This window comes from Typha angustifolia, chromosome 8, assembly GCF_048772165.1.
Source record: "Typha angustifolia cultivar Huaian chromosome 8, ASM4877216v1, whole genome shotgun sequence".
Taxonomy (NCBI): domain Eukaryota; kingdom Viridiplantae; phylum Streptophyta; class Magnoliopsida; order Poales; family Typhaceae; genus Typha; species Typha angustifolia.
In genome coordinates, this window is record NC_133246.1 from 1,922,782 (window position 1) to 1,936,062 (window position 13,281).

Consider the following 13,281-nt stretch of genomic DNA (forward strand, 5'->3'; position numbering starts at 1 on the left):
TTCCTTCATTTCCTGCAATAACTTTTTGTTAGTCTGGTCCTTTTTAAGCTTAAATAAATGCTCCGGCCTAATGGTTGGTGTGTGATTCTAAATTTGTCACGTATTGAGCATAAATGTGTGCTTGTATACCAGCTAGTGATGCTTATCAGGGTATGATGATCTACTATTGCTTTCAAGAATGTGCCATATTTATAGCCTAAATCTTCTCCATAATGTATAACAGTGACAAAAACCCTCAAATTTGCTATGATCTTGATATCCATCTCCATTATTGAAGATATGCCTGGCATCTAATAATGGACTATTCTCATCCATAATTACTTCTCAATGTATTATTTCCAAGAGCATTTTGCAAGAGAATTTACAATGTTCTGCAAATGGATTCTTTTCTGTAAGGGGGGGATAAAGTTACATATTATTGACCCATATATGAAGACAATAAGAAATATCCAATCTCATTAGCTCAATGAGGCCTCAGAAATGTTTACACAAATTTAACCATGCAAGTAAATCCATGGAGTTCAGAACCTTCTGCTGCTAGAAATCCTCACAGGAGTACTAAAACCAGGCCTCTGTTTCAAGCCAGTGATCAATCCACTGCCGCCCCTCTGAAGAGAAATCATCCTAGTCTTGAGTGGAGACACCAATCTACTCGCCAACCGAGACGGCGAAAACGAGCACCGCCGGGCCTTTGGCGCCGCCGCCGCTGCTTTCTGAGTAGGTGACTTGAGAACTACCACTGGAATTGGCTTCCTGGAATTGAGCTGTGACCTCATTGAGGTTGGTGGTGATTTGATCACAAACTTATGTGGTGGTGGTGTTTGCTGCCTTGGTCTTGCAATGATGGGAGACTTGGTCTTGTAAAATCTTTGCTTGTGGGATGATGGAGGAGATAAGGAGAGGAACAAAGGATTAGGAAAGAGCACTGTTTTCCTTGCCCATGGTCTATTCTTGGGTGATACCCTGTTTGCCATGACTGAAGGCCTACTACTACTACCACCACCACCACCATTTGTAACTTTGTCTTCCCTTCTACTTAAAGGCGAATTTGACTTGAATCGGATACGGGATCGGGCTCTGGTAAGTGTTGGAGAATCCGATTCCGTCCGGATGGACTTCAGTAGATTCTGCTTCTCCTTCATTCTCCTCGTGCGCAGCGGAGTGTTCTCGCATGTCGGTTTGCGATTTCGGCGAATAGGATTTGGAGTTTTAGGATCAGAGAACTTGGTGGTGTTTAAATTGGCAGCAGCTGCAACCACTTCTTTTGCAAATTTGCTGGCTTGGAGAATCTCCACCACGGTTTCTCCTAGCAGCATTGCCGGCAACGACATCCCTCGCCATTCCCCTGAAAGTTTCAGTTGGTAAAGATCTAAGAAATACCCAATTGCTCTAAGAAATGCAACATAAGAATTGCCTCTTTTTTGTTTTGATAATACCATTTAAACTGCCTTGGAACTTCCCTGGTGGTGATTTCTTAGCTGAGGCACCCTTCAACCTGTAATGGTGAAGTAGTGGTTCCACCCATCAAAGATAAAGTTGCAAAAGTTCGTGAAGAAAGATGGGAAAGAAAAGGAACAAACCTTAAGGATTCCTGCTTGCATCTTAGACTGGTTCTAAGATACCCTCTTGTGCTACGAGGGCTAAGGCTAATGCCAGAAACCACCTTGTTCCCACCTGTGACCGTGTACTGGAGCTCTTGGAGACGAGCCATGCATCTGTCCACCTTCAGAAAAATTGGGTTCTTTTTTTTTTCAATACCAAAAAAAAGGAGGAAAAACGGAAGTTTAATATGAAGAGATTAGTGCTAAAATATGAGAGCAGTACCTTGCTTAGTGTCTCTCTGATGAGATTGGGGTTGAGACCGGTCGCCATTCTCTTCTCCTTGGTTGGAGTCTTGGCCACCATCTTGGCTTCTTGCCTTCTTCCTTCTCCTCCTTTGTATCTCTTCTCCTCTGTTTTCGAATCCTAAAGGCAAGAGAGTAAAGTGGAGTTTGAACTGAGTAACGGATGTGGGTCTAACGGTCACTTGCTGGATACTCAAGCAAAGGCAACGGCTACTTTATTTGACTTTTATACCCTTGCTTGACAAGTGGATGACAGAGAGTAACGGGGGGTCCACGTTTTTCAAGTCAGATGATGGGCCGGCCGGGCCAAGCTATAACTTAGCCCACTAACTCTTGGGGCCGGTCTACTATAGAAAATATATTTCATTCGAAAATTTACATTTCATACCCTACGTTTGTCCAAATTTATAATTCACATCCTAGAGGAATTTTGCTATCGTCATAGAGAAATTATGCAACATTCAGTTCATACTACTATTCATCATATATACAGATATACTCGCTCTAGAGTCATATATATAAAGGAATAGAAAAAAGAAAGGGTAGAAGTGTTGGAAGCTGAGCAGGATAAGAGTCGGGCACTACACCTGATCCATGTCAGTTCCCAGACGATCTTATCAGCATCAGATTCCATTACAATCCTGTATATTCTAAGCGTACTGCTATGAGTACTTCACAACGAACTCCGTAACATTTCTATTAGATAAATAAATCTTCACTTCTAGACGAGATTATTAACAAATGAGAGGATATATATAAAAATACGCAATATGTTGTGTACTTAAGCTATTTAAGAATGTTTAACTTTAATTTCTTTGTAACATAAAAATAAGCTTTCTTAATTAAGTCTCTATTTTATGTACTAAAATTTTAAATATCTTACAAGTAAAAAGATTATGTGCCAAATATCTTCTCTAAGATTATAAAAAGAGATAAAAGATCAAAAAATTCTTATTTTTATTCTTATCGATGTAGTAGTGGATAAGCTTAAGACTTATCTAACGGCAAATAAACTTAATTCTTGTCTAATAACTATAGTGTCCCTCAAATCCAACTTTACTATTACAATGCTCGGGTTCTTGAACTAATATGGCACTTCGGATTTAATTAAACTTTCATCACAAATAATTATCTTAGGAGGTGATAGTATATATATATATATTATGGTTTTAATTATATAATCTAATATAGCATGACAATATAGGGAGGAGGTTATGTTGTTGACCCATAGCAAAGGTAATATAAAGTTCCGAGACCCAGATCGGTAATTTGCCATCCCCGTCAAAGAGGCGCTTAGTACTCTGCGCTTTTAAGCACATATATAATGTTCCGTTAACCAAGAAAAGACAACAAAATCGAGTTGGAGGGAGAGAAGAGAGGAGAGAGAAGAGAACTCCGAGATGGCCGCTTCTCGATTGAAGGGAATCGGAGCCGTCTTGGCCGTCTCCGGTGCCTCGTGGGCGGCGGTAACCCTCGCCGGACCTTCACCTGCGGCGGCGAGCGATCGATCCTCTGCCGCTTTGGAGGCGGCGAGGCGGAGGATCGCCGATCCGGCGGCTGTGGTGCCGGCGAGAGAGGTGCAAGAGGCGGCCCTGATGGGGACGAGCATGGTGAATCCGCTCGATGTGCTTGTCGTTGGCGGTGGGGCGACGGGGTGCGGGGTCGCCCTCGACGCCGCCTCGCGTGGGCTAAGGGTAGGGCTCGTGGAGAGGGAGGATTTCTCGTCAGGGACCTCGTCGAGGTCCACCAAGTTGATCCATGGAGGTGAGGGGTTTGAATTTTACTAAGTTTGTATGTTTTGCTTTGCGATTGATGCCTCAATTATAACTTGGAAGAACTTTATGGTGGTATTCTTCAATTCGATGGTTATTGTAAGACTTTGTCGTAGAAGAATATTTTGCCATCGGTGATAGCCTTAGCTTGATAATGGATTTGACCACGTAGTTTTTTCACATTGTACCATTAATTTGATGAAACATAGTGCTGGCTTCGTAAGGATGAAAATAGATGGCCAGCTTCTTGATGCTGCCTGTGGACTTATTACAATACTCTTTGGTAATGTTGTTCTTTTGCAGCATGGTGATTCCTGAGAATCACTGGGAGGAATTTTTTAAGTTAGAGTCAAATAAGATTTTCCGTCATGTTTAGGGGACAAACAAGTTAGAGCCAAATAAGATTTGGTGAAGGCCAAAAACTGTAATTATTAAAATAATTCAATTAAATTAATGATGGCTTTCACCTCTAAATCTCTTTTATCAATTTATTTTATTAGAATCCACATTCAAACTTAAATTCTGGAATTTTAGTCCTGATTAAAATTGCTAAGCTTCCCATTTGATAGTTCAATATTAGCCAAAATCAGGTCTGAAATTGTTTGAGTTTTGAAAAATTTTGAACCAAGAAGACTTGTATTGAGATGGAATAAGTTCCACTGTTATGTTTTAACCCAAATAGCATTTATATCACTGCATGCTGTTACAAGTTTTAGAGGTGTTATAGCTACTTTTTATCAAGTGCTAATTAGCAAGCACCTATTTCTTAATAGCTTCTTTGCATTCGTTGTTATTTGTAGTTGACCCTACTTATCCTATCCTGTCTTTGCTCCCAAAATATAATACTTCTATGGTAACATTTTATATAGGTAGTTCATGAAATCTTTCATAATAAGAGCAACTGCATTACTATGTACTGGACAACATGGACATCCAGCTTGTGTGTTTCAGATGATGCACGACACTATCTTTGAGCTAAAATTGGATTTTTGGAAAATTTGCATGATTTATGCTTTGCTCATTTATCCTTTACAAATGAGCTTCTGTACTGATATTCCTTAATTGTGTATTTAGGGGTGCGATACTTGGAGAAGGCAGTGTTCAATCTTGATTATGGACAGTTGAAACTTGTTTTCCATGCACTTAGGGAGCGGAAACAGGTCATTGAGAATGCTCCTCACCTATGTCATTCTTTACCGTGTATGACACCTTGCTTTGATTGGTTTGAGGCTGTATACTATTGGATGGGTTTAAAGTTATATGATCTTGTTGCCGGTCGAAGGATGCTACATTTATCACGATATTATTCTGCAAATGAGTCAGTTGAACTTTTCCCAACTCTGGCCAGAAATGGTCATGATCGAAGCCTGAAAGGAACAGTGGTTTACTATGACGGGCAAATGAATGACTCTCGTCTGAACGTTGGATTAGCATGCACTGCTTCTTTAGTGGGTGCCGCTGTCCTTAACCATGCAGAAGTTATATCCTTCATTAAGGATGAGTTTGGTGAGAGGATTATTGGTGCACACATCCGTGATACACTATCAGGTAAGACTGGATTTTCCTCTTTCTAGGAAATAAGTAAATTTAAACTTTTAATTGTTCAAAATTAGCACATGAAGGACAAATGACAGTTATATTCATGATGCTGATTCTAACAAGGTTTGGAAGGAAATACTTGCTTACTTAGTTGATATAAAATATATTGGTCTTGAGCAGACATAGATTGATGAAACTCTAAATTAAAGCTCTCTACAAGAGTGATTAGCAGTTATTTATGTCCTTGTCGAAACCATTTCTGAGGACTAATTCTTCTTACCTGAATATAACATCATTGGAGCGGTCTATATTTGAATCAGGTACATATGAAAGACTTATGCTCCTATAGGTAAGAAGCTAAACACAAATGAATTCCTAGGCATTTATTTTGTATAAGTTATATGATTCAGGAAGCTATTTTAATTTGCTGAAAGCATCAGAACTGACTTTCAGATCGTTGATTTATTTATTTGCATGATAATGTGTGCAGCAGATACTTCAATGTAGGGATGTGATGTAAAATATGTCCCTACATATTTGTATTTAAGCATCACATTATACTAGTAGGCACAAAATAAATGCACTAGTACAAGATAAATACTCTTACATATTGCATGTTAAATGAAGTAATTTTGCTGGCATAGCAGCAGTACGAATGTGTGATCCTATTAAACCGAGGCTGCCAATTTTCTATGAGAATTTGTGCTTTTTATGTTTTGCAGAATTGCCCCGCTTTCATAATTTTAGAGTGCCACCAATTGGCTACTTTGCCAAGGAAGTCTCATTCCTCAAGTATGATAGTGTTTTTCTTATGCATTGTTAATTATAGAGACTTTTGCATTTGTGTAGTGCTCAAAAGTTATAGTGTGAAGATGTACCCTGAAAACAAAGTTGCGCATATATCTTTGTAGAACTTGTGTTGTCTGAATTTAGCATCCAGAAGTCAGTAATTGCATTCATAACCTCTATAACGTCACAGTTTGTCTATAAACCATAAACCACTCTGTTTGATGTGTATGTATATTCACAAATAATCCTTTATGCGTACTTCATGAGCATCTTGCTGTTCCTACTATTCACATAGAAAGGTCTCTATATGGTTTTCTTTTGTGTAATTAGGTTAAATAGAAGAATTATTTTACTTGCTATCTTACATTGTCAGTGTGCATCAGGCAAAGAGTTTGATACATTTGCTAAAGTTGTTGTCAATGCGGCTGGACCATTTTGTGACTCGGTAAGGCAAATGGCTAACAAGAATGCGCCACCCATGATCTCTCCAAGCAGTGGTGTGCATGTAGTTCTTCCTGATTATTACTCTCCTGAAGGGATGGGGCTAATCGTTCCAAAAACTAAGGATGGCCGTGTTGTGTTCATGTTGCCCTGGTTGGGAAGAACAGTTGCTGGGACAACTGATTCTAACACCATAATAACAATGCTTCCAGAACCACATGAAGATGAAATACAATTCATACTGGATGCTATCTGCGATTACCTTAATGTTCAGGTTTGTAGTTCTGTAGGTCTTCCATTTTTCCCTTTTCTAGAATCTAGATCAATCAATTTTGTTTATTATAGCACACCTGTTGGCAATGTTGCTTATTATGTTGATGTTTGGAGATAGCTATATTGCCGTTGCTGTAAGGAATATGGTCTAAACGGTTCCCTATGCCAAAATACCATTGCATGATAAGCTACTTAACATGTACACTGCAGGCATTCAATTCTGAGTTGTTTCTAGTTTAGAATTCGAAATATTTATTGCAAAATAGAGACTACATCACTTCCTCGGGACCCTGCACATATACATGTTGAAATTGTCAAAAGTAAGTAGTAGTTTCTAGTCTAGAATTTGAAATATTTATTGCAAAATAGAGACTACATCACTTCCTCAGGACCCTGCATATATACCTGTTGAAATTGTCAAAAGTAAGTAGTAGTAAGAGGGAATAAAGTGTTTTAGTTGTGGATAAGTAGTACACATCTTTCTATGCTATGTTGCATGCAAGAATTTGACATGGTTTGGTTAATGTACTATGACTTTTATTTACCCTGAATATTTTTTATTAAAATACAAGAGTGGCATCATTCATATTTAATCTTATACTTTAACAGAAACGCTGCTGTTATAACTTGTAAATGTGATTTCAGTATGAAAACGGTGAGAGATGGTTGAAGATTATTGTGGAATATAATTTCAGTATGAAAGCAATCATAGATAGTTGAGAAGAACTATGGCCAAAAAATTTCATACCTGTGCTTTTCTGTTTATCACAATTTTACATTACAAATATTTGATTGCCCATATAAGTTATTTATAAACTAATTATATGGATAGCTGGCAATTATCTCAGGTAAGGCGCTCAGATGTTCTTTCTGCCTGGAGTGGTATACGACCATTGGCTATGGATCCATCAGCAAAGAGCACTGAGAGTATATCTAGAGATCATGTTGTATGTGAAGATTATCCTGGATTAATCACAATTACTGGTGGAAAATGGACTACATATAGAAGGTAAGAAGTTCATTTACAGGGCATTCTGTTTATCATTGGCAAATATTACTTAAATGTGCTGCTATGGGATTTCATATCCTCCAGGTTCTTTTAAAACAATTCTTTAGCATTATTTATTTTCATCAATTGGAAGGCAGCTGTGTTATTTTGATTGCCAAGGGATGAGATGGCTCATATCTTTTCAGGCAGAGTGCTTTTGTAGGAGTATGTTTAAATATGTAATAACTTAAAAGTAGATAGTCAAATTGGAAACTCTTCAAGTAGATGAAATTCTGATATCCCCCAGTACCATTGCTGGTACTCAACCGTAACCTCATATCTACCAGCACAACAATCCATGGTTTTAACTAGATAGTAACATAACTTTTTTCTCTACTCTTAAGTATTCTCTACTCCTAATGCAGGAAAATATCAGGTAACAATGGAATAGGTGAATAACAATCTATGACCCAAGCATTTGATTTAACCTTGGATTGATGTGCTAACTGATACTGTTCCTGCTGAGTACCAGCTATGGTGATGCATCATACATAGTGAAAATTTTCATTGTGAAGCTCATAGACTGCATTACCTTCTAAATGCATTATATTAGACTAGGATGAAAAATTCTGGAAATGTCTTTGCTAGAGCTATCTCTAACATACTACCCTTTGGCTAATGGGCACAGTGAGATGGTCACCATATACTTGCAACTTCAGACAACTCAGACATTAAAAAAAATGTTTCGAAACCTGTCTTCTTTCACTGAATTCATCAATTTTCATGATTATCTAATGGATTTATATGATCGTCCCTATGGTGATTCTTGTTTATTTTCCGCGATCCATGTTTATTCTTATTGTGTTATGGTGGACAATAACATAACAAGAGTTTCACTATTCTGATTTACTGTTATTCAGCATGGCCGAGGATGCAGTTAATGCAGCTATAAAGTCGGGGAAGTTGAAGCCTGTGAATGGCTGTGTGACCGACCATCTACATATTGTTGGTGCATATGGTTGGGATCCGGCATCATTCACCATACTTGCTCAGCATTATATACGCATGAAGAAGACACATCGTGGAAAGGTTATTCCTGGTGTAATGGACAGTGCTCTTTCCAAGCATTTGTCTCATGCATACGGGACTTTGGCTGAACGAGTAGCTACTATTGCTCAGGTGGGAATTATTGGATTTCATTTTGTATTTATGATAGTATACACAAGTCTTATAGTATTTTATTTGCAAAAACTCTTCTCTTTGAAATTCGACATAATGTACATCAAAATTTTCTTTTCCATTGTGTATATACTGACTTTGGAGTTGCATAGAATGACATCACATCTTAGCTAGCTTCCAGATGAACAATGAGAACTTGATATAGGTAAATTTCAAGGCATTGAATTGGTTAAGTTCCAAGTCCGTTTGCAATGATGACTTCATATGCACTCTAATCTATAAGTGTCTCACAACATTTTAGTTTTAAAAGGAACAGAAAAAATGCATTGAAGGGCTACATGAACTTGTTAGCGATTGAATAAGTAGATAATGCTATCTTCTGGTAGTTCTATTGCTTGTCATCTTATGACCTTTTATGCTAATTAGAATATTTACTTTGTAAGGTAAAGTTCATTTTCTTGAAGATGCACCTACATGTCCAGCGCTTCTTTTATTAATTAAATCCTCCCTCAATAAGAGCATCCTAAAGAATGAGGCCCTGGCGACTGTATGGTATGGTAAGGACAAGATGCACGTAGCTTTACCCCCGTGATTAAAATCCTCTTTTAATGGAGACATTGATGTAATGAAATAATTAGTAGAAGTTCTATTGAAGTTCTTTCTGCATCTACCTGAGAATATCAATAGACTAGGCAGAGGTACAACATGGATATTTAACTCTGCATGTAAGGTGAATTTTTGCCTCATCATAGCAATACTATGGATCAAACCCTGCCTATTTTTTTTACTCTAAATTGAGCCTGCATATTTTGGGTGCTTGTTCTTAAAACACCTGTTATTTTATCGAAATAGACTTCAACAGTAGCCCTAGGTTGACTCAATGATGCATTTTCAACTTACTAAATCACCGTGTCAACTTGACCAACTTGACCAACTTGACCAAAAGTTTGTTATGCATATTAACTTGCAATACTCTAACCCTAGTCGTCATACTGGAATCTTATTTGATATAGCTGATGCACTCATGCAACCTGCTTCACAGAATGAAAATCTAGGAAAGCGGCTTGCTCATGGATATCCATATCTGGAGGCTGAGGTTGCATATTGTGCTCGTCATGAGTATTGTGAATCTGCTGTTGATTTCATTGCTCGGAGGTCTCGGCTTGCTTTTCTTGATACCGATGCAGCAGGACGGGCATTGCCACGCATTATTGAGATTTTAGCTGCTGAACACAAGTGGGATAGGGCCAGGCAAAAGATGGAACTACAGAAGGCTAAAGAATTTCTAGAAACATTTAAGTCGTCTAAAAATGCACAATTTCGGGATGGAAAACATACTGGTGAGCAGCTTTCGTTTTCCCCTGTTTAGTTTTACGTGCATTTTATTTTCTGATAAACTTATGCTATTCTGTGGTTGTATTGCAGGGTAACAAGTTAAAAAGTTTCATAAACAACAATAACTTGATAGCTTGTTCTAATAACAGGGGACTGCTATCCTGGTAATTTAATTCTTTTTGTTGTTGGAAACTAGTTCTCTAAACAATTCTTTTCGTATTAAAATTGCATTATACGGGTGTCATCGTATCAAGGGTCTATTTGAAGTCATATTCTAATTGTACTTTTGTTGGAGTTTTTTCTGGAGCTTCTACAGGCGATAAACAATAAAACAACAAGTGATCATACATGTATTTGTTGGCAACCTGGCCCATAAATTGTGTATGTATGTATGTATATATATATATATATATATATATATATATATATATATATATATATATATATATATATATATATATATATATATATATATATATATATCAAACTTATATTCTGTTTTTTTCTTTCCATTACCCATGCAAATCCAAACCATCAAATTCAGGTGCATTGTATCCAATCCAAATTATGTCAATTTGAGGTTGTCTTTTCTCCAGCTCAGTTAGGTAAATAAGGACTGGGAGCTTTTTCTCTTGTCGCATTGCCAGTGGATGGATGATGTGCTTTGGCTATCTATTCTGGATTCATTGAAACGGGTGTAACACTTGAACGCTGTTAAATAGAATTACTTTTACTCTCATTTTTAGTACCTTAAATTAGTTTTAAGAAAATTGGGTATCTGGTTATAAGCTAAAATGATTCACATTATTACCTTTGTTGTAATATAAAAAAAAAGAAGAAGTTAAAAAGTATTAACTTTAGAGAAAAATTAAGGGTATGTCGTACAAAAGGATTAAAATGCTCCCTGGTTGAGCGACACAAGCCTGTAAAGGAAAGCTTGTGGACTTGTGAGTGAATTTTAACCTTAAAAGAAGTTAAAATTGTATTTAAAAAGTTTTAAATTTTTATTTTTGGCATTGCATCGTTAAGAGAGAGGGGGGCAAACTAAAATAGAGGATGTTATTATTACATCTGTAGAGATTTTTCTTTTTTTTAGACTTAATTTGTAATATGTGAATTCATTCAAACTAAGTCAAACTTATGTACATTTTATTTTTCTTTCTACTCTTATCTCTTGAACTTAGCAATATAGTATTTACTAATCAAGTTCAACTAAAATTCTTGCATGCGAAGCAAAGGGGTTTTGCAACTACATTTAATTTTTTTTTTTATAGTAATAGACACTAATATGCACCGTATATATAAGTTATATACACTTTATTATAATAAAATGTGACACAAATTACCTAAATATATTATAGATGATGGACTCATTGTCAGCCTACGAGTAGGACGTGACACAAATTGCCGAAGAAGTCTGAAGTCGTTTTGGCAAACCCAAAGCAAGAATGCTAGATGTAAAACATCTCAAATCTAATCATATGAATTCAGGGAAAGAAAATAATAATAATAATAATAATAATAATAATAAAAAATTGTCACAAACTGAAATGGTTTACACCAAGGGTTACTCATTGAATGCACTTTGAAAAATCCTCCAAGTAGTAGGAATCATGGATAATTAGTTCATGCAACAACAGGCCAATAATATTCACCTCTGTGATTGACCTCCAATTTTTGGAGCTCTTCCTCCTTACTGGTGGTTGGTGCCCCACGTCCTCAATGTTCCATCTAAAGCCCTACTGGTCCTCCCGTGGAGCAGGACTGCAATCCGGGGGAAACTCAGCAAAGTGTTTGCCCATCTAATTAAGATTCTCTAATGGCTACTGGCAGAGGGAGTATAATTGCCAGGATTCCTGTGACCTCCTGTCTTCTTTGAGGAGTTCTCGTTTCTATCGATGTAATGTTATGATTATCTTCTATATTAATAAATATCACTGAGATAAGACCACTTCTTTTTCTTTTTGTTTACAAAAGAAAGAAGGAAAGAGAAATAGAACATAATCCTAAGTGCATTGTAACTGGAGGATAATGAGACGCAAAGTAGATATTTCCTCGTCGACATGTCCACTCTCGAAAAGTGAAGGGGTTTAGCAACCACCAACTCGGTTTGCGTCGGCATATGCACAAAAAAAGAAAAGAAAAACCTCGATCCCTCCACTTGGCCAAATCCTCCATGGCTCCCTCCAATTGGCAACTCTTCCAAATCCCACGTGAATCGCCATCTTCCAACACGTGAGAGGCAACCCCACCATGCATCCAGAAGTCCAGAGCATCTCGTGCTTCTCCCCCACCTCTCCCATCTATAAATACCCTAGTGTGTTTTGCCTTGTATTCTTCAAATCAAAGAACCATCTCTCTCTCTCTCTCTCTCTCCCCTCCTCTTTTTCTCTACTTAGCTTGTTGCTTTGAAGTAGTAGTAGTTAGAGATGAGGGTTTGTGTGGTTTCTCCGGCCAGAATGCATTGATATAGCTGCATTTGCACCTGCACCTTTAGAGGAATTCAAAGAAAGAAAGAAAGAAAGAGATTGGAGTTTCCTCTACAGGTGCAGTGCATATGCAGCTGTATGCCATTTTGGGTTCTTCTCCCCTTCGTCACTAACTGGAAGGAAGCTCTCCAAGATTGCAAAAGTAAGTTGCGTGTGGTTGTCTTTTTTAGTATTACTGCTGCATTTGATCTTTCTCCCATGTCCTGTTTACTTCTTGTTCCTTTGATCTCCCTGAAGAGGTTACTGTTTGAATAGTAGCAGTGGTAGACCTTTGTGAAATTAAGCACCAAAATAGACGAGGGGGTGAAATCTTCCAGTCTTCTAATGCTGGCAGTTTGCTGCCTCCATTCAAGATGTGGATGCTCAGAGAAAAGGCACTCAACTCAAGGTAGTGGAAAGAAGTGCATATTTCAACATATTGGAGATCAATTCTCAGGCCCTCATGCTGCTGTTCAGGAAGGAGCAGACCAGACCCTATGGATATTAACTGTCAAATTCTGAACATTTAATGAGATCTCAAATCAAATGGAACTGTTAATCGACTCATTAATTTTTAATTGACTCCAAAATTAACTAACGATATTTAGTTCACACCATCAACAAAATAACTTGCTACATATAACGAAATCTTT

At 37.5% G+C, this 13,281-nt stretch overlaps 2 protein-coding genes and 1 long non-coding RNA gene across 3 annotated transcripts; 2 read left to right on the plus strand and 1 right to left on the minus strand.

Annotated features, from left to right (window-relative positions):
• Window positions 1-356: 356 nt before the first annotated feature.
• LOC140765633 (microtubule-binding protein TANGLED1) lies at window positions 357-1,991 on the minus strand. The gene is made up of 4 exons (XM_073104807.1): window positions 1,825-1,991; window positions 1,581-1,723; window positions 1,437-1,495; window positions 357-1,345 (listed from the first exon to the last, which is right to left on the minus strand). The coding sequence occupies exons 1-4, from the start codon at window positions 1,903-1,905 to the stop codon at window positions 522-524; spliced, it is 1,107 nt and encodes a 368-aa protein (XP_072960908.1). The 5' UTR covers window positions 1,906-1,991; the 3' UTR covers window positions 357-521.
• Window positions 1,992-3,194: 1,203 nt separating this feature from the next.
• On the plus strand, window positions 3,195-10,575 carry LOC140765912 (glycerol-3-phosphate dehydrogenase SDP6, mitochondrial). The gene is made up of 7 exons (XM_073105227.1): window positions 3,195-3,608; window positions 4,691-5,164; window positions 6,328-6,659; window positions 7,507-7,667; window positions 8,567-8,825; window positions 9,868-10,165; window positions 10,251-10,575. Exons 1-7 carry the CDS (start codon window positions 3,245-3,247, stop codon window positions 10,253-10,255), a joined length of 1,893 nt encoding a protein of 630 aa, XP_072961328.1. The 5' UTR covers window positions 3,195-3,244; the 3' UTR covers window positions 10,256-10,575.
• Window positions 10,576-11,705: 1,130 nt separating this feature from the next.
• On the plus strand, window positions 11,706-13,199 carry LOC140764346 (uncharacterized). Its single transcript, XR_012105024.1, has 2 exons — window positions 11,706-12,791; window positions 12,887-13,199. It is a non-coding gene; the product is annotated as an uncharacterized lncRNA (long non-coding RNA).
• Window positions 13,200-13,281: the final 82 nt, after the last annotated feature.